Here is a 22,718-nt window from a genome sequence, read left to right on the forward strand (position 1 = left end):
CCAAACAATTTTCAAAAATGTAAAATTTGAATTTGATACATCGACATCGAATTTTCCTTTTGCGATTTTCAAAGATATCAAAAGGTGTTTTATTGAATCTGAAAATAACAAAACAGTCGACTTGGAGTTTTCGACTTTTTCTTTAGTCAATTCGATGATTTAAAATAATTTTCAAAAATTCAAAAAGCGAGTTAATAGAATTTGTTTTTTAACAAAAATTCCAGAAGTAGATTTTCGATTTTTGTTCCCACAATCTAAAATAGGACTCATGGTCCTCTTATGCATAATACGCCAAACAATGCGATCTAAGAGTGTATACCCAGCAAAAAAAAAGAAATGAAAGCGTTCTTTTTGGATCCTGAAGTGGTGCAAAATTGGCTCTGAAGTAATGAGTTTTACATGTATTTTTAAAGGGAGGAAGTCATCTTTTACAAGCATCCTGTGTTTTGATTTTGAAAAAAATTATTCAGATGTGACGCTATTTTAGTATTTTGGATTTCATTTTCAAAAATTAAAAAAAATATTTTTTTCGACTTTTACATAAAGACGTTTTGAATAATACTAAAAATTTTTATTCATAAATTCCACGTCTATCGAGAAATTAATCGCTGCCGTTTTATTTATTTATTTATTTATTTTTTTTTTGTGTTGGAAATTTCCTTTATTTTGTTTTTCCGCACTCTGTTTTATACACAGTAAAATTCATAAAATACCAATTTATTGCAAAAACTGCATAAAATTAAGAATTTTTATATATCACCTCCAAAGAACTTCTCGTAAGTAATGACTTGATACACACAACGAAAAAATACTTTCCTGTGGAACGAAATTTAGACAAACGAAATTTTCCTTTCTTATAAAGTATTCTCTTTGAGAACAATTAAACCCAAATTTATGACAAATGGTTCAACGATTGTCCCTAAAGTTTTTATAATGTTTTTAAAGAAAGTTTTCTAGCACCAAACGAAATTTTCGGAAAATAAAAGTCTTCTTTCAGTGTGAGAAGAACTTCCAACATTTTCTGCTGGGTAGTTATAATCTACTGTAAACTCCACAAAAACCGGGTATAATGGATTAAACGGAAATAAGTCCATGGATCCCTAAGTCCATGGATACCCAGTAAAAAAACGCATAGCCAAAAAAGCAATGGAAAATTTTTTTTATTATTTTTTTTTTTGATTCCGAAATGGTGCAAAATTAGTTGATTAGACATGAATTTTACATGGGCTTGTCATAGGGTTCCTTCCTCATCTTTTTAAGCAACCTATGTATTGATCTTCAGATGTGATGCTATTTCAGTACTATGGATTTAATTTTTTATTATTAAAAAATAAAAATAAAAAAATATAAAAATATTTGTTTCTTAATTTTTTCGACTTTTACGAGTATCCCTATAATAATACTAACCAATATTTTCAATAATACTAACAAATATTATATCACAAATACCACGTTTGTCAAGACATTTATCGGGAAATTTATTGCGAAAACTGCATAAAACGAACGATTTTTATATATCACCTCAAACAAACTTCCAGGGCAGTTAGAATCGAAAGTAGACTCCACAAAATCCTTAAACAGAATCGAATGGACAAAAAAAAATAATTTGAATCCTAATGCCACTACAAGTTCTGTCATTTGAAAAATTTACGCTATATCAAACTTTGTCAACCCATTATGAGCCTTGTGTTTCTTATGATTTCAACTTTTATTACAAACCCAATTAATGAAAATCTACTCATCATACAAATATCATCATACTCATTAATACAAATAGCAAAAATTTAAATATCTTTTTTTTTTTTAATCAGTTTTCAAAAGTTCAATTCAATACATGAAACATCAAAAATGTAAAAAAATAGAAAAATATAAATTTACGATAAGAAGATTTAAAAACAAATTAAAAATGACGTTTAGTATATTTTTGACAAATAATTTGATATATAAAATAACACATACAAAAAAAGTAGATTATGGGAATTTAAAGATTGTAAAAAAATCCACTTCAACATTGTCGATGTTCGCGTTTTGTATACCTAGAATAACGATTCATTGTTTGAAAATTTTACAACTAAATTTGTGTTAGAAATAGGCAGATAAAATTACATTTGTGTTTTTTACATGCCAATAAACTGAGCTTCTTAAAAGATAGTATATTTGAATAATGCCGTTGGTTTGCCCTCACTTACATTTTTTTCCGAAAAATAAATGTTATTGTTGAATAAAATTTCCATGCCGTGAAAGCCTAAAGCAATATTTCAACTACCAAAAGATTTTTTATTATATCAAAATTCCGTTTTGGTTTTAGAACATTTATGAATTAACCTTTTTCCTTGAGTTTATTTCACAATTTATTATTACAAACTTAGCTTAAGGCTTTCTCCATATAAAAGAAAATAAACTCTTCGCCATGTTCATAGTCGAAGTTGTACCCCCATCCACCTTCCTTACCCCCAATGAGTAAAGAAATGGAAATATTGTGCCGGAAATGTACACAAAAGATTTATTAGCAAAATTGATTTACAACATTCTCCGGCAAAAGAGGCAAACATAATCGTTTCTTGCTACCGCTAATGCCACGTTGCTAAAACTCCAAGTTTCTTCCCTTCCCAACTGTTTTTGAGTTAAGGCTTCGATTTATTTCTGGTTGTTTCTGCTTACCATTCATTTTGTGATTCTATGCTTTTTTATTGCATTTTAGTCCTCCATTTTCATTTTGCTTCTAATGAGAAAAGAACAGGCCACAATGTAGAAGAAAACATAAAACATATCCCAAATGGTTCATTTGGCCGAATAATAATCATTAAAGTGGAACTCATGGTTAGATTAGTGGTCAATTTTGGTGCAAAATATCTACCGAAGGGAATGTGAATGGAATTGATAAAACAAAAAATACCCATGATCATTGAAAACACATAAACTTCTGATGAATTCCCAATATTGAATAGGGTTTACCTACAAATTATTTACGATTTCTTTTGGAAAATAATTTAGAAGTAATTTAACAATTTCATTAAATAGACATCTACTACCGGAAACCTTAATCCTTTGTCTACCGATGTCCTCGTTAGAGGGCATGACATGTTAATGCTGTTGTACAAATTCCAGCATGGTTTTCATTCATTTTTCTGTTGTTTGTTCAAAGATGAGTCTATTACCCATGAACGAGTAAGTTGCATATATTGATCATATTAGTAAGGATTTACTATCTATGATAATAATTCCTATCGGGTATTTTTACCATAGAGAGGTCCTTAATAATCGGATTAAAAATTATAAATTATCAATTGAAAAAACTGTATTAAGTTAAATAAATATTAAACATTTTGAAAATCATCAATATATCTAAAATGAAGCATACACTGAAAAAATTTTGTTGTGAGTGCAAAGATACGATGCGAATTTTTCTTAGTATAGAAGATGCATTACTCTGACACAAAGTTTCACTTTGAAAAATACTTCATTTTCGTTTTTCTTTTTTTAATAGATTTTACAATTTCGTTCATATTTTGACCAAATTTAATACCGATATATTTGCTAAAATTTATATATGAATTAAAACAAGGAACTACTGATTTGTAGTTCCAAAATTGAACACAATCTGAATTTGCTTTACTTATTAAGGTGTGATTGGAATTCCGGGTTTTTGATGTGAATTAAAAAATTTTGTAATATTTTGCCAAATACATAATTTTATATTTATACCCTTCACCACTACTGTGGTACAATGTACAATAAGTTTGTGCATTTGTATGTAACGCCAAGAAGGAAAAGTCTGAGACCCATCGTTTAGTATACCGATCGTCTTAGAATTAAATTGTGAGTCGATTTAGCGATGTCCGTCTGTCTGTCTGTCCGTCCGTCTGTCTGTATATGTAATTTTGAGTGCAAAGTACAACTCGCAGTTTAAGTCCGATCGTCCTCAAATTTGGCACAGAGTTTTACATGGGCTAAAAGACAATCGCTATTGATTTTGAAAAAAATCGATTCAGATTTAGATATAGCTGCCATATATACTTATCACCGATCTGGTCATAATTGACGTATTTATCAACGTATTTTCTCCTAATTTCGGGCAGTCAATTATTTTGGGGCTTTCGTAAGATATGCAAAATATCAGCCAAATCGGTTCAGATTTAGATATAGCTCCCATATGTATCTTTCGTCCGATTTGAATTTATATGGCCAAAAAAAGCCAGAGTTTTGTCCTGATTTGCTTCAAATTTTGCACAAGGAGCACGTTTAATAGTATTGTTAATTGTGCTAAATTTGGTTGAAATCGGTTCAGATTTTGATATAGCTCCCATATATATCTTTCGCCCGATGTAGACTCATATGGTCTCAAAAGCCAGAGGTTTGCCCTGATTTCCTTCAAATTTTGCATAAGGAGTACGTTTAATAGTATCGTTAAGTGTGCCAAATTTGAAATCGGCTCAGATTTAGATATAGCTCCCATATATATCTTCGCCCGATTTACACCCATATGACCACGGTGGCCAGAATTATTCTCCCATTTACGTTTTTTTGTTGAGTTAGCAGGATTATTATTCTAACTATACATGTCAAATTTGGTCAAAATCGGTTCATATTTAGATAAAACTCTCATATATATACGCAAGAATAGGGGAAATATGGTAGAATGTTTCATATTTTAGACCCATTTTCAATGGGAGTTTTCTCCAATTGACTCGATAGATTCCACAGAGAATACATTTAATATGCTATTTAAGTGTGCCATCTTGATCTAATATGGCCAAAATACCCACATTTTACACAAAATTCTGTGTAAAATGTGTAAATATTACTCAAATTGTCCTATATCTCGAATACATATGTATCGCCCGATAAATCATAAATGCTCTTTTGTACAATTGCTTCAAAATTGCTCTAGCTTTATATTTCCCATATTTTTTTACTAACATTGTGTTTCATCCCAGGTGTTAGCCCATTTAATTTTTAATTGTAGCGATTTTGTAGAAGCTTGTCTCAAATGTTTGACCTCAAATACTTTCAAAAATTCGCAATTTTTCTAGATTGTATTTAGATTTATTTTCATCGACAAAATTTTAATAATTTGTACCATTCTTACTCTGTCATTTGAAACAAAAAAATTAAAATTACCCATTAAAAATATGAAAACAATGAGCTATAAAATATTGAATTAAAAGAACTTCCTGTGTAATTAAAATAAAGAACATCTTTGGGAGGACATTTTTGGAAGTGCTTTTAAAGTTGTGGGAGGCACCGTGGTGCAATGGTTAGCATGTCCGCCTTGCATACAAAAGGTCGTGGGTTCGATTCCTGCTTCGACCGAACACCAAAAGTTTTTCAGCGATGGATTATCCCACCTCAGTAATGCTGGTGACATTTCTGAGGGTTTCATAGCTTCTCTAAGTGGTTTCGCTGTAATGTGGAACGCCGTTCGGACTCGGCTATAAAAAGGAGGTCCCTTGTCATTGAGCTTAACATGGAATCGGGCAGCAGTAATTGATAAGAGAGAAGTTCACCAATGTGGTATCACAATGGACTGAATAGTCTAAGTGAGCCTGATGCATCGGGCTGCCACCTAACCCAAAGTTGTGCCTTTGGAAGAACTTCCAATTTTTTTTTCCTGGCATATAGTCTTGAAAAACTTCTTCTATTTGTTCAAAGTCAACAATTTTAAAGAAGATTTCATTAACTTTGAAGAATTTTTCAGATTTATTAAAGCCAAGTTGACCTTAGTTCAACAAATTTTTCTTTCATGTAAAAATGCCCATTTTAAGACGAATCACTTAACTATAAGGGTAATACGACTTTAATGAAAAGTTGATCAACTTTTGGACGAGGAAAAACTTCAGAGAAATGCGTCATCTATGCTAAGCAAAACTCCTATTCGTATATTAAGGACACGAAATTTTTAGCTTCATGACAATATATATTTTTTCAGTGTTATACGATACAAATTGAAATTTTGTTCTTACATTATTATTAATCGAAAATAATCCTAAAAATGCATCCATGAATAATTTCACGGTTTTAGTGGCAATGAATTTAGTATTAATTCCATAAATTGCCAATAGGCATAAATGAATCTTCCCGTTCAAGAGTTGCTTGCTGTCCGTGTGTATTTAATTAGCCAACAATAATACTTTGAGCTATTTTGTCTGCCGGTCTGCTGCTACGGGGAAATTCCTATATTCATAGGTCTCAATAGCTTCCCCTTTTTGCTGTTGGGCAAATATGGGAAAGCAAACTTTTAATTATTAAACGGTATGGCTAGTATGCATAGCCAGCACAGAATAATGTTTTAGGCTATTTTGAAATAGGTAGGAGTTATGTCTATTTCAAAATCTATTTATCTCATGGACTTTTTGGGATAAGGCTTAAAAGTTGTCGTGCCTTAAGATAATATTGAAGAGATTCTCAATCTGTTTGTCTTTTAACTCTTGTAGGACATTGATTGTAAAAACTTCTGTCGGCTTTTTAAAAACGCTGGAACTATCAATGAACATAAGTTATGAGATGAATGGGATCACAATTACTACTCGGGGTATTTTTCAGATATCTTTGGATTTCCTTGATAAGCAGCTTATGGCGAATTGCAAATGCGATTATCAGTTTAACACTATTTCATAACTCAAGCTTGAAAGGAAATTGCTTTAGAAATTCATACTTAGTACAATCATCCACTTCTTTGGCTTGGAATCAATTTCATTAATATAAAATATTCTTTGAAACTACGAAAGTTCTTTTGTCAATGCATTTTTCACAAATCTGCAATGTCTTTGGGCACCTATCCTAAATTTTTCATTTAATTCTTGTATACTATAGCCAAATATCTTTCCAACTGCCGGAATTCTAGGCAGTTTGGTGGATTTCCTTCGCTTGGTACATATTGTAAGCAAGCCATGACATTGTCAACATGCCATAGTGACATGATGATAAATCTAGGCAAAATATTTAGGCCCTTAAATGGTGATTAATAAACAGCCAAATCCCAACTATTCTTAATATGTATTTCAGTGTTTATCGAGCCTGATTAATGTTTGTTTTACTTATCGCAACAGTAAATCGCTTGATATACAAGGAATTTCTTTGGAAATTTAGTTTGTTTGTTTATATTGTCCTTCTGCTTTTTTTATAAAACTGAACTTTTTATATTAACCACATAGGATGGTGACTAATAAGATTGGCATTCCATTGGTAACACATCGTACCATAAATTTCAAACTTTATAGTAAACTTGAAATTTAAAATCTTGAGGAATTTTAATATCGCCAAAATGTTTCGAATAGAATCGATCTCCCGATTTGATTTCTTGAGAGCATGGAAGAAATGACTTTCATCCTATTTGCTTGAAATTTCAAATCTGGTTATATATATATGGCAGTAAAAACCTCTTTGTTTTACTATAATTTCCACACTGACCGATCTCCCAAGTTTACTTCTTGAAACCATGGAAGTCGGAATTTTCATCCGATTTGCTTGAAATTTACAGATTTGATCCATTTCGAACAATAACCATTCACTGCCCAGCAAAAAAATTTGGAAGTTCTTCCAAAGGCAAAACTTTGAAAGCACTTCCAGAATATGCACTCCCAATGATGTTCTTTATTTTAACTACCCAGGCAGTTCTTTTGATTCAATTTTTTATAACTTGGTTTTTTTCATACTTTTAATGGGTAATTTTAACTTTTTTTGTTTCAAATATGTTAAAAATAGAGTAAGAATTCATAAAATGATACAAATCATTTAAATTTTATAGAAAAAAATGCTAAATCCAATCTGAAAAAATTAGGAACATGTGCCAAATTTGAAGGCGATTGGACTTAAATTGCGATCTAGACTTTGATCACCAAAATGTGTTCACAGACGGACGGACGGAGGGGCGGACAGACGGACATGGTTATATCGACTCAGGGACCCACCCTGAGCATTATTGCCAAAGACACCATGTGTCTATCTCGTCTCCTTCTGGGTATTACAAACATACACACAAAAAAAAATTTTCTGATTCAATCACGAAATTAATTGAACCAATTAATTTTTAATTGAAATGTCTTCAATCACAGAAATGATAGTATCAATTAAAAAATTAATTGAAAGTCAATTAAAAAGTTAATTGATCCAATTAAAAAATTAATTGATACTATTATTTTTATACCCACCACCATAAAATGGTGACGGGGATATAATAAGTTTGTCATTCCGTTTGTAACACATCGAAATATCGATTTCCGACTATAGAAAGTATATATATTCTTGATCAGGGATAAATTCTAAGACGATATAAACATGTCCGTCTGTCTGTCTGTCTGTTTGTCTGTTGTAATCACGCTGCAGCCTTCAATAATGGCGCTATCGTCCCGAAATTTGGCACAGATTCGTTTTTTGTTTGCAGGCAGGTCAAGTTCAAAGATGGGCTATATCGGTCCAAGTTTTGATATAGTCCCCATATAAACCGACCTCCCTATTTGGGGTCTTGAGCCTATAAAAACCGTAGTTTTTATCAGATTTGCCTGAAATTGAAATCTAGAGGTATTTTGGAACCATAAAGAGGTGTGTCGAAAATGGTCCGTGTCGGTCCATGTTTTGGTATAGCCCCCATATAGACCGATATCCCGATTTTGTTTCTTACGCGTCTAGAAACAGTATTTTTTATCCGATTTGTCTGAAATTGAAAATCTAGAGGTATTGTGGGACTGTAAAGAGGTGTGCCAAAAATTGTGAGTATCGGTCCATGTTTTGGTATAGCCCCCATATAGACCGATTTCCCGATTTTGCTTCTTACGCGTCTAGAAACAGTATTTTCTATCCGATTTGTATGAAATTGAAAATCTAGAGGTATTTTGCGATCATAAAGAGGTGTGTCGTAAATGGTCCGTATCGGTTCATATTTTGGTATAGCCCCCATATAGACCGATCTCCCGATTTTGCTTCTAGGTCTTCTAGAAACTATATTTACCATCCGATTTGCCTGAAATTGGAAATCTAGAGGTATTTGAGGACCATAAAAAGGTGTGCCAAAATGGTGCTCATCGGTCCATGTTTCGGTATAGCCCCCATATAGACTGATCTCCCGATTTTGCTTCTTGGGCTTCTAGAAACTATATTTCCTATCCGATTTTCCTGAAATTGAAAATCTAGAGTTCTTTTGGGACCATAAAAAGGTGTGTCGAAAATGGTGCCCATCGGTCCATGTTTTGGTATAGCCCCCCATATAGACCGATCTCCCGATTTTGCTTCTTGGGCTTCTAAAAACTATATTTACCATCCGATTTGCCTGAAATTCTAGAGCTTCTATAAACTTTATTTATTACCCGATTTGCCTGAAATTCGAAATCGAGATGTATTTTTAGACCACTAATAAGTGTGCCGAAATTGAGGTATATCGAGGTCCATTTTTTGGTATAACCCCCATATAGACTGATCTCTCGATTTTTACTTCTTGGCGTCTAGATACTATATTTTTTAGCCGATTTGTTTGAAATTGAAAATCTGGAGGTATTTTAAGAACACATATATGTGAGTTGCAAATGATGCCTATCGGTCCATCTTTTGGTATAGCCCCAATATAGATCGATCTCCCGGCTTTATTTCTTGGGCTTCTAGAATCCGTGGTTTTTATACGATTTGCTGGAAATTAGTAATCTATAATGAAATTTTAGACAAACGAAATTTCCTTTTCGTATAAAGTATTTTCGTTTATTCAACGATTGTCTCTAAAATTTATGTCAAAAAAAAAAAAACAAAAAAAAAAACTTTGCTTGCCTAAAATTACGTTTCTCAAAAAAGAAAACACTTCTTTCATGGTCATGAAAATTGCTTGAAACTGAAAGTAGTATTTCCAAATTTAACTCATCGTATTTGTTTAAATAATGGCGGAAATAATCTACAGATTTAAGATTTCAAATTAAGTCGTAATTTCATCATATACACGATATGTTTATAATTCTCTAAAACTCAAACAAAATTGGTTCTCATAAATCCAGAATCTGATCTGGTCTTCATTGACTTGCTTGGGAGAAGATTTGTCATCAAACCCCCTACAATTCTATATATGATCAAGTAACCCACTACGACGGAGAGTTTTCAAACTAAACTATTATATTTGATTCATGGTGGTGGGTATTTAAGATTCGGCCCGGCCGAATTTACTGCTTTATATACTTGTTGTGATTGACTTTTGTTTCAATTAAAAAATTTGTTCAATCAATTAAATTTTTAATTGAATATTTTTTAAAACTCAATTAAAATTTTAATTGGAAAAAGTTTGGTGAAATTTTTTTGTGTGTATGCACTAACTTATAATACCCTGTTCCACAGTGTGGCGCAGGGTATAAAAAACATCTTTAAAATAAAGTGTTGAAAAACATGTCCTATTTTTTAACGATGTTTTGCTTTGTAGTCAAGCTGCAAAAAGACAATAAATTTAAAGACCATTTCATTAATTTTAAAGAATTTTTCTAAATTATTAAACTCAAGTTGACCTTTCCCTAACAAATTTTTCTTTCATGTTATGATACCCATTTTTAAGTAAAATCACTTAATTATAAGGACAATACGAGTTCATTGAAAAGTTTATCGGCTTTTGGACAAGGAAAAAACTTTATATTAGAGAAATGCGTCTTCTATGCTAAGCAAAATTTGCATTCTTATTTTAAGGACATGAAATCTTTGGCCTCACGAAAATATTTTTTTCAGTGTGGATAGCACGGAACATGCAAAGATATACGATTTTTCTCTCGTAGGCGATCAAATAATAGAAACTTTTTAATTGTCCAGAGCCATACCATAATGCAACCATTATATGGTGGTTCAGAATTTCTTTTTAAAAATTAATGGTTTTCCATTCATCATTAGATTAAATAATTTATATTGAATATTGTTTGTTTCGCATTTTATTTTCCCCAATAATAAAAATTTTATTATTGTACCTTTACTAAATAAATTATGTCTTTCATTGAGTCTCTGTAATTATTCAAAATCCTTTGGAAATGAGTACTTGGCCATTTGCCTTAACAACTATCCCCTTTAACTGTTTTTCAGTTTTTACTGAACTTCAATACCAATAAGTGCTGCAAAATTTTTTTAAACTTCACATTAAGGGACATATATTTCCTTCTTTTTTATTATAATTCAAAACCCTAAAACATTAAATGTTTTGTGATATGTTTTTTTTTTTCTTCATCAAATAACAATTTTAAAAAATATTTTTTTTTTATTGCGAATAACATTTATACACGCGCAATATCGTAGCAATTGTTTGGATTGGATTTTACTAAACTATTTGCCGTTGCGCCGTTTTTGTCTTGTATAAATATTGCAATAAACTTTTTCTTATTAATACATTTAATACATTTAAAACAGTTTTTGCTTTTTCACAATTTATATATCCATTCAATAAATTTTTACTTTGGGCTGGATTTATTCAATAATAATAACAATAATGGTAGTATTTAAATATTAATAAAAGTCTTTTGAATGTCATAGCAAATAATCGTTTTTATTTCTACAACATTGAATACTTTTTTAAAGTGCACTTTTAGTATTAAATATTAATACGCCAATGCCAACAAACAAAAATAATCCTTGACGCTTTTTCTGTTCTGTTTTTTTCTTTGTGTATTACAGCCGGGTCAACGACCACGTCCTCATGATGACGGTGGCTTTAGTAGAGGAAGAACAAAGGTAGGTTAATCTCTATTTTGATCCTTAAACCAAAACAACTATGCAGATAATTCATATGTAAGCCTAGATAATGCCCATGGATTAATTAAAAATGAAGCAGGTCACCACCACCACAACCAACAACAAACTCAAATAGCCCAGATGGGTTAGCTGGCAGCATTCAACCGAAACTAAAATATACCAGTGCTGGTTGTTATCCGTTCACATAACACATTTGGAACATTTTTGATATTAACAGGTCAAAGGGAATATGCTCAAATGAAGGGAAAACTAGAGATGGTAATGGAAGGAACCTGTCTCATTTACTAACACACCAATAATTAATTCATTTTGTCCCTAATGCTAGGTCATATGTGAATGTGTGCGTGTGTGTGTGATTAAGAGGATGTGGCTATGCATGCGGTTTTGTTTGCATTTGTATTTGTGTGAATTTTTGTCATATATTTTATGATGGCAAATAAATCCCTTTTCGAGCGTGTGTATATGTGTGCGTGGGTGTATACATGTGGACACTGGTCCATAAAGGGATTTCCAGTTGAGCCGGTGATAATTCCCTGCAATTTATTTTATGAATAATGTTGGCGTCAAAGCCCCCCCCCCAAGTGTACATGAATAATTACACCAAATTCATATTGTCTTTCATCAATGCCACTCGGCACAGTGGGGCGTTGTTAAAATAGATAACATAGAGCATTGCCTTTACCCCCAGTAACAGCTCATCGCTATCATCATCAGCATCATCATCCAGTTGCTAGTACCATGGAATGGCAAGTGCCTACATCATTTGTCAGCCGGATAAGCAAACATTATTAATAAAACATATTATAGTGGATTATGGGAAGTGCCACTCGTACAAGACACCACTACTCGGTGGGAAGGCAAGGTTGTGGTGGTGAAGGCATTGGTGTTACAATATCCAATTGGATAATCTTAAAGAATATGCATTTGTCATGATTTTGGCAATAGGAATACTTCCGTATACTCGCTATGTGTGTGTTTGTGGGCATACTACATGATTCCACAATAATTTCGTATTTTAGATACCAATAGCACAACAGCTATGTAGGTAGATTCATTTACAAGAAATTTGTATTTGAGTATATTTGAGTGTGTGTGTGTGTCGCAGACTACCCATGGACCAGTAGACAAGTAAAGTTTATTAGATCTTTTATGTGTTGGCATGACTTGGGTGAATTTACAAAATATTTCCCACATTCCTTATGGCCCAGATTCTTGTCTTTTTACAATCACAAGTACATACACATTTTGTCATATTTTACCACCCACTCTGTATTATCTCTAAGTGTTGCTTAGAAGTAGATTATGTCCAAAATTATTAGGGTAGCTTGAATGACTCGCATGGCCGAAGGCTCTTTTGCTCTCTTATCAAATTATAATCATTTTAAAAATCAAGCACCGCACTTGCTTTACTGGACAACAAACTTAAAATATTTTTGAAATATCAACTCCGGTAGACCTTACATTTGTCCTTCCTTTTGAGAACAACAATCTGTTGTCTTTGGGAGACATGGGTCATAACGTGTCTGGGATAATTCTAAAAGAGCCCAAGCTAATATTCTATAGATATAAGAAATATGGTGGAGCACTTTAGTCAGCCAAAGGTCATGGAGGGGGGAGTGGAAATGTGGGCATATTTGTGTACAAATAAACAAAGCCACCTGACCAGAGATAATAAAATATGCAGGTACCACACACCTCTCTAATGTAATCTTCGTACTATACATTAACCTTAGACAGAAATGTACAAACAGCATCCGGTATTCGCATGAGGAAGTCTTATAGTTCGTTGTAGCGAAACGAAATACCAATAGAGACAAGTGTATTGTACTTAAGTTATCAGGAGATGAAATATTCTGAAGCCAAAAAAAAAGCAAAAAATTACTGTGAGCAACAAATCAAGACACATAAAATCTTATAAAATGTATCCTTTTATGGCTAACAAATGAGCCATCAAGAATGCGTTTATAGGTGGCCGAAATGAAGAGAATTCATATTAAAATAAATTATGGTACAATAAGCATAGTAAATATTTTATTCATTTGTGTTTATATCCTCCACCATAGGATGGGGGCTATATCCGGCTGAAATTTGGTACATGATGTTAGTATATGGTCTCTAACAACTATGCAAAAATTGGTCTACATGTGTCAATAATTATGTATAGCCCCCATATAAACCGATCCCCCGGTTTGGCTTGCGGAGCCTCTAAGAGAAGCTAATTTCATCCGATCCGGCTGAAATTTGGTACATGGTGTTAGTATATGGTCTCTACCAACCATACAAAAATAAATAAAGCTCCATATAAACCGATCGCCAGATTTGACCTCCGGAGCCTCTTGGAAGACCAAACTTCATCTGATTCAGTTAATTTTAGGTACGTGGTGCTAATATATGGCCTCAAACACCCATGAAAAAATTGGTCGAAATCGGTCCATAATTATGTATAGCCCCCATATAAACCGATCCCCAGATTTAACCTCCGTAGCCCCTTGGAAGAGCAAAATTCATCGGATTCGGTTGAAATTTGGTACGTGATGTTAGTATATGGTATCCAACAACCATGCATGAATTGGTTCATATCAGTCCATAATTATATATAGCCCCCATATAAACCGATCCCCAGATTTGACCTCCGGTGCCTTGTGGAGAAGCAAAATTTAAACCGATCCCGAGATTTGGTTTTGGAGCCTCTTGGAGGAGCCAATGTACCAAGCCAAATCATCCGAGTGAGTTGAAATTTGGTACATTGTGCTAGTATATGGTCGTTAACAACCATGCCTAACTAGGTCCATATCGGTCTATAGTTATATATATCCCTCAAATAAATCGATTTCCAATCACACAAAAATTTGTCCATATCAAAATTTCCCGGGAATTCCCGCACTTCATTCCCGGGAAAGCGGGAGCGAAAAAATAGCAATTTACCGGTAATTCCCGGGATCCCGTTCCCGGGAAAAAAACCCTACCCGTAATGTATAACTAGTCCACTACACGCAGAGAAGGAATATGATCACCTCAAACATGTGTCAAGACCAAAATGTTATTTTTGTATGGTGACCATGTAACACGTTTGTCACTAAAATGTTATTTTCTCGTCAAACATAACCTGCTTGCCGAATTCAGATACATGATTTCCTAGAAAATAACATGGTTGCGAAAACCATGTTACATGGTCACCACCCAAAAATAACATTTTGCTCTTAAAACATGTTTGAGGTGATCACATTCCTTCTCTGGGTGTAGGAATAAACCGGAGGCCAACTGACAGTCGAAATAGTGAACTTCAAAAATCGAACGTGCTACCAAGATGAAGGCCTTTCCCATCTCCAGTTGTGATCCTTACCGAATGCATCCCAGCAAAAACTACTTCAGCAGTAAAAATTTAGTTGCGCTTTTTGTATACAATAAAGTAGGCAGTGCATCCACACTGTATGCATCGGTGGCAATAACGTAAATGAGTAATCAAACTAGTTTATGACCATTCGTGCAGTATGGATGCATGAAAGATAGTGCTATTTGCCTTCATATCAGCAATGCTATTAAATAGGAAACTTAAGATTATATGTCACTTCTGAGCAATATTGCTATTGAAATATGAGCACTAATTAGAAGGTGTTCTAAATCGGGACATCGCCCACAAAAATCAGCGCTGATTCCGTTGTTTTTGTAAGCAGTTAGTACTGCCTTTCTCCCTTACAGTCCTGCTGAAATAGTGCCCCATGTTTTGCTGAGATGAATGAGAAATCGACTACGAAGCTGATTCTTTTGGAAAAAATAGTCCGAAATTACTTCTTCCTATAAAGAAAACAAAAATTAACGAAAAATCATTGGTGGCCGATAATGATCATATTGGCTTGGCTTATTTCTGATCGAATTTCGATTCATTTTTGTATTTGTAATGAACAATCAAGTTCAATTTGTTAAACTTTTTGTGCTTGCTTGTCGCCAAAGTACGACAAATATTTTGAAGCCAACTTTTCTCCACTAAAGGATTTCTGCATTATAGACGTGGTGTTGTATCCATCTCTTCACCAGGCTTGAGTGACTCAAATTAGATGAATTGTTTCCAATCCCATCAAAAACTTAATATAACCTTTCGCCAATCATGGCTTTACGACCATTTATTCGAACATTATTGTTTTACCAAAAAAACTACGATCCACAGTTTTTTTAACCCTTGACGGAGGAAATAATTAAACGTCTGTGGGACGTAGTGGCAGTATTTGTTTTTTTTTTTTAATTTTTGTACTTACATAGATTCTTAATAAAATCCTTCTCAAAAAATCGAATTTCAGTATTCACTTCATTATTCGAAAAATTAGGAAGGCATACGTCTCTCTGATGTAGCTGTCTAGGGTTAGATGAATCCGTATGGTTCCCTGGTGATGTTTTGTTCCAATTTTTCCCTTAATTTCAACGATAGGTTGATCAGCGCGAGGTGCATTTTTCAAATCGCAATTTCCAGTACATACCCAGCAAAAAAATTTGGAAGTTCTTCCAAAGGCACAACAGTTCACCAATGTGGTATCACAATGGACTGAATAGTCTAAGTGAGCCTGATACATCGGGCTGCCACCTAACCTAATTTAACCTAACCTAAAGGCACAACATTAAAAGCACTTCAAGAAGATGTACTCCCAATGATGTCCTTTATTTTAACTACACAGGAAGTTCTTTTCATTCAATTTTTTATAACTTGCTTCTTTAATGGGTAATGTTAACTTTTTTGTTTCAAGTAGATTAAAAACAGAGTAAGAATTAATAGAATACTACAAATTATTTAAATTTTGTCGAAAACAATGCTAAATCTAATCTGAAAAATCTGAAAAAATTTTGCATTTTTGAAAATACTTGAGGTCAAAAGTTTCCGACAAGCGTAAGAGTCCATTAAAAATTATAAAAAAATATAAAAATTATTTATTTGACAAAATATCACAGACTTTTTTTAGTTTACATCCAAAACATTGAATTCAGATCACACCTAAAGAAGTGATGCAAATTCAGTGCAACGGCTGTTGAAAAGGAGAATTTCCGTTCTATGACAAACCCATGTTAAATTCATCGTTTCTGCATCAATTTTGCACCACTTCCGGATCCAAAAAGAACATTTTCATTACTTTTTTGGCGACCCTTTTTCGCTGTGTATTTGAGCGAGTTATTGTTGTCTGGCAGTAACTCATAAAGCATCATCTCCGTAAACTTTACAAATTGTATAGGTGGCTTTTTAATACAAATCTGCAAAATATAGAGAATATTTCATTATTTGCTCTCATTTTTGAAAAGCTACAAATGTTACCACTCCAACAGCATGTCAGAACAGAACAGACTCCAGATCACCCAGTTTTATTTTTTAGCTCCGATATAAACACATTTTTTACTGAATTGTGGTTCAAATCCATTTCAAAAAATTTATTACGATTTTTCAATAGCCGACTATACACTGGTATAGTGTATATGGCCTTACTTGCTTAACTTCAAAATGTATTAAATTAATGTTGGCTATTGAGAAACTCAGTATTCCTTTGACTTTGGAAAAATTCTTTGAGATACTTATTCTACTACATAAAATAAAATAAAAAACTTTCTTCAAAGGATATCCGGTTACTGTAGATACATGGAGATTTATTTAAAGATATCCACATTTGCATGAGGGTGAGTGCAGAAAGGTCACCCACATCCCACAAACGTAAACTACACATTTGCTAGAAGCTAAACAAGACTTTGAGGGGCTCACATACGTACCTTTCAGTATAAATCCCAATAGATTCAGTTTTATTTGGGTCGTCCGGAAATTAAGTTACATTGCAAAAGGACATTTTACCCTTAGACATTGCCAAAGATTCGTAAACAAATCTCAAAGCAAATAGAAATTTGTTTTCTAAAACAGAGAAGAAAATAGAGAATACGGCTGTACACTGGACAAGATGAATCAGTTCGGTTTAGAAGAACATTTCAACTGTCTCCCACACATTCTCATACACAGCCACTAAAATTTCACATATACGCATACGAAGCGAGTTTGACTCTTTTTGGCCCTTTTGCTGAAATTGCAAGTCAAGATGGGGTTTGGGAAAGTGTGAGAGTGAGACTATGTGCATGTATAGGAGAAAGCATGTCTACTGTAAAATTTGTACAAAGCAATTAATCAAGTTTATACCTCTGTGCCATTTGGGTTCTATGGAGAATTATGTCGGCTCATTCCTAGCCTTTTTCTAAGCTCGCTTATGCTAGAGTTTGTGTGTGGGTTTCCCTACATTTTGCTTTTATTATTGTTTTGTTAATATTTAAATATATAAACAGCATCAAAATTTCAGCTTCATCTTTATCATCTTTATTACCTCCCAAATAATGAGGAGACACCTGCATTATTCCAAGCCACAAAAAAAAAAACACATTCCAAAGTTTTGGCATAATAAGGCAAACAACCACAGATCTCAGGCACAACACAATACTGATGCTTTGGTTTTATTCTGATCCTGTTTTGAATTTGGGACGGGAATAAGAATTTTAATTTTCTTTATGCTTTATTTTGGATAACTTTCGACTTTTCAGCTCCTCTCAAAGGAATTAGTTCAAGTCGGGTAACTACTTAATATGGCCTGCTTGCTCTTAAGCTGTCCTCAGTATGGTTATTTTTGAAGAGCTGTTTTTTTATTTTCTTCTGTCTTTTCTGTTAATAAAATGTAAATAAGTTCTTGTGTACTCATATCAAGTACTATATACATATGTTTGTATGACAGCGATAATATCCTTGGCTTGCATTGAAAGGTGGTAGATACCCAGCGTATAGGATAAACAGTTACTCACAAAAGGATAGCACTAAATTCAAAATCTTCATAAGAAAACATAAGAAAACAAGTAAGGAAAGTCTAAAGTCGGGCGAGGTCGACTATATTATACCCTGCACCACTTTGTAGATCCAAATTTTCGATATCGTATCAAATCCGTCCAATGGGTGTTCCCATATAGATATATTTAAATCTGACCAGATCTGGACAGAGTTCTACAATATTTGTAAACTTTAAATTTAAGTCGGCTAATGCCAGGGAAACATTTAAATCTGAACCAATTTTGAGGCAACTTCGCAAAAGTGTATTTATGATTTATCGGTCGATAGATGTGAATTAGAAATCAAGGAAAAGTTGAGTCACTTTTAAAAGTTTTCGAATAAGCAGTGGCGATTTTATAAGGAAATTGTTGGTATTCTGGTAATTTTTGGCCAAATCGGAAAAACATATATATGGAAGCTATATCGAAATCTGAACCGATTTCAACCAAATGCTATTCTACTCCCTGTGCAAAATTGGAGTAAAAAATTGGCCTTGGTGTCATATGAGTGTAAATCGGGCGAAAGCTATATACATATACCGATTTCAACCACCTTTGGTACAGACAGTTTGAATGTTAATTCTACTTCCTGTGCAAAATTTCAAGTAAATCGGAGTAAAATATTGGCCACTGTATATATGTCGCCATATATATCGGGCGAACGATATATATGGGAGCTTCATCTAAATCTGAACCGGTTTCAATAAAATTTGGCACATTTGACTATAGTACTAATTGTTTTTCTTGTGCAAAAATTTAAGCAAATTAGGGTAAAACTGTGGCTTCTGGGGCCATATAAGTCCATATTGGACCAAAAATATATATGGGAGCCATATCTAAATCTGAACCGATTTCTTCCAAAATCAATAGGGTTCTATTCTGAGACAAAACACATACTTGTGCCAATTTTAAAGTCAATTGGACTAAAACTGTGACCTAGACTTTAATTACAAAAATGTGTTCTCAGACAGACGGACAGGGATCATAGTCCTTCTCTGTGTGCATTTTTCTGGAACTCGTTTAAACTCCCAATTCCACATTGCGATCACAAACGTGATAACATCTTTCTAATTTTTTGCGATATTTTCTATATCAAAAAATTTGTTCTGTCAGCTCGTTTTTAAATACAAAAGTCTTAGAGAAGAAAAGTATAGCCTTTCTAATATTATTGATTTGCAAATATTTAGTATTATTGAATAATAATTTCTTTAAGTTTTCCTATTGAATTACTGTTTTCTTTTATTTAAATTAAACGAAAATTGAATAAAGTTACCTTTGAAGTTAAATTTCTTATGTAACGAAGGCATTTACCAGTTGGACAAACAGCTGTTTATGACACTAGATGTCTGATGGATGCGGGAGGACTAAACAGCTATAATTGAAGTAACTGAACAACAAAAAAGGAAGTTTTTTGGCGATCGCCAATAAGATAAGACCGAATTTTAGTTGGATCCGAGTTAATCTCAGCCTAAAATTAAAATAAATTAAACTTCTGAAAAGCAGCGAAACTTTGCCTACGAAGTATAATCTTTGTCAGATAAACTCTTCCCTGCTTTGGCTACGTAGTACACCCAGAGGAGGAATACGATTACTCCAAACGTGTTTCGAGAGCAAAATGTTATGAAAAAAATTGTCGCAATTATGTTATTTTCTCCAAACATTTTGTATCTGTCTTCTGGACCATGTTTATGTTTGCCAAGAAAAGAACATTTTCCGACAAAAGTGTTTTCATGTTCACCGTCCAAAATATTTTGTTCTCGAAATATTTTTGGGGTGATCATGTGTGGTGCCCACTTAGACTACATTGACCCGTGGAGTAATGTCTTGTTTGTTTTCACTTTGCCAACTTATTACTTTGAAAAATTGAATTTTGTTTCTTGTTAATAACAATAATAATTTGTCCAACAAAATGATTACTATTCTAAAATCAATCCTCTACTTAAAAGCATTTAAACATTTGTTATTAAAAATCAATATTTGTAATTTACTTATTAAAATAAAGCTGTAATTTTGAGTTTTCTAAAATCTGGTTGTGTGTCTGAAGAATCTCAATCCCCCTTTGCAACAAACTCCTTTCTCCGCGTCTACGAAGTCAGTCGTTTTGCGTTCCTCTTGAACGATATCCGGTACTCTAATTGTCGCCAGCCATAGGAGACGTACCCTGAGACCCTATCGTCCATCCACAGTCCGTATCAATGCTGCCCGATTCTATATTTAGCGCAATGACAAGGGACCCCCTGTTTGGTGTATTGATTGAAACTGGGATTGAACCCATGACCCTCTGTATGCAAGGCAGACATGCTAAATACCCAGCAAAAAAACGTCGCCATAAAAGTAGTGAACATGTTCTTTTTGGATCGGGAAGTGGTGCAAAATTGGCGTTGAAGCTTGTCATAGGACGGATGTCCACGATTTCAACAGCCGCTGCATTGAATTTGTATCATTTCTTAAGGTGTGAGGTAAATTCAGTGTTTTGGATGTGAATTAAGAATTTTTGTGATATTTTGACAAATAAATAATTTTTAAAATTTCTTATGATTTTTAATGCATTATAACGCTTGTCTGGAAAGTTTGTCATCAAATATTTTCAAAAATTCGCAATTTTTCTAGAAAAGATTTAACATTTTTTCGGCTTAATTTAAATAATTTGTACCATTTTATTTATTATTAATATGTTTTTAACCTATTTGAACATATAATACTAAAAAAACTGACTCAATTGAACTTCCTGTGCATTTAAAATAAAGAACATCTTTGGGAGAGCATTTTTGGAAGTTCTTTTAAAGTTGTGCCTTGAGAAGAACTTGAGAAGAATTTTTTGCTGGGTATTGGAATACGATGGCTCCCTTGGTATTAAGCCAAAGAATTAAACTAACTTTATATTTAAGACGCAATTCACTGCACAATATAGGTTTTGCATACGTGATACTATGACACAAATTATAATTAATTCGTTGTAATGTCGAGATCGTAAGAGTGTCAAAATTAATATTCGAAATTCAAGGCTTTAGTTATAAATTATGCAATTTTTCAAGTAATAAGATTCTTAAAAATGAAATATTGAAAGTCGTCTCTTATTATAGGCAAAGTACAAAAAGTGAACACGTTTAAGGCGATTTCATTTTGAAGAATTTTTTACAATTATTGAAGCCAGGTTGTCTATCACCTTATTTTAAAGATAAACCGTATTCAATGAAAAGTTTATCAACTTTTGATAAAGTAGGGAGCCACCGTGGTGCAATGGTTAGCATGCCCGCCTTGCATACACAAGGTCGTGGGTTCGATTCCTGCTACGACCGAACACCAAAAAGTTTTTCAGCGGTGGATTATCCCACCTCAGTAATGCTGGTGACATTTCTGAGGGTTTCAAAGCTTCTCTAAGTGGTTTCACTGGAATGTGGAACGTCGTTCGGACTCGGCTATAAAAAGGAGGTCCCTTGTCATTGAGCTTAACATGGAATCGGGCAGCACTCAGTGATAAGAGAGAAGTTCACCACTGAGCCTGATACATCGGGCTGCCACATAACCTAACCTAACCTTTGATAAACTAAAACATCTTTGTATCAGAGAAACTCGTATTCTATTCTACGTAAAATTGCATTCGTATTTGAAGGAAATGAAATCTTTGAGCTGACGACAATATTTTTTGTCAGTGCGCATAACCAAATTTTCGTATAGGAAATATATTAGTAAAGGGATTGCCGTCCGACGTGATTGTCATATTGTTATTTTGTCGGTTTTCATTTATTATAAATGTAATGAAATTTTTTCGTAAAACAAAATACATCAAAGACATGGCGTTTTGCTGAACTTTCCTATCTGTGTTATTTTCTTATATCAGATGTGCATAACATACATCCGGTACTTACGTATACGTTTAAAACATGCTTTCATTATGAACGCATTTTCAAAAAGATCAATACTTTTACACCATCTTGTTGGATATATTTATAAACAGAAAGTGATAACTAATGTGCACTGAATGCTATTTAATTAACCAGCAGTGTATTAAGAGATTAACAGACATGCCTCCGGTTTGGTCTTGAGGATTTGGATATGATGGCTGTGTTGTAGGATGAAGGAATACACAATGATTAAATTCATTGGCGAGGAATATCGTAGAATCTGTCTTATTCGTATTTATATTTGTGTATTTGTTGATTATTGTTGTTGTTGTTGTTATTATTATCCTTATG

The 22,718-nt window shown here is 33.3% G+C and overlaps 1 protein-coding gene across 12 annotated transcripts in view; it reads left to right on the forward strand.

Moving 5' to 3' along the window:
• The window catches only part of mmd (disintegrin and metalloproteinase domain-containing protein mind-meld), a 575,647-nt gene that overhangs the window by 313,812 nt on the left and 239,117 nt on the right, over positions 1-22,718 (forward strand). For all 12 annotated transcript variants that reach the window (XM_075298290.1, XM_075298292.1, XM_075298293.1 and 9 more), the window contains exon 5: positions 11,617-11,673. In XM_075298290.1, the coding sequence (XP_075154405.1) occupies positions 11,617-11,673 (57 nt within the window). The remainder of the gene's footprint in view (positions 1-11,616; positions 11,674-22,718) is intronic.

Source organism: Haematobia irritans, chromosome 3 (assembly GCF_050003625.1).
Source record: "Haematobia irritans isolate KBUSLIRL chromosome 3, ASM5000362v1, whole genome shotgun sequence".
Taxonomy (NCBI): Eukaryota; Metazoa; Arthropoda; class Insecta; order Diptera; family Muscidae; genus Haematobia; species Haematobia irritans.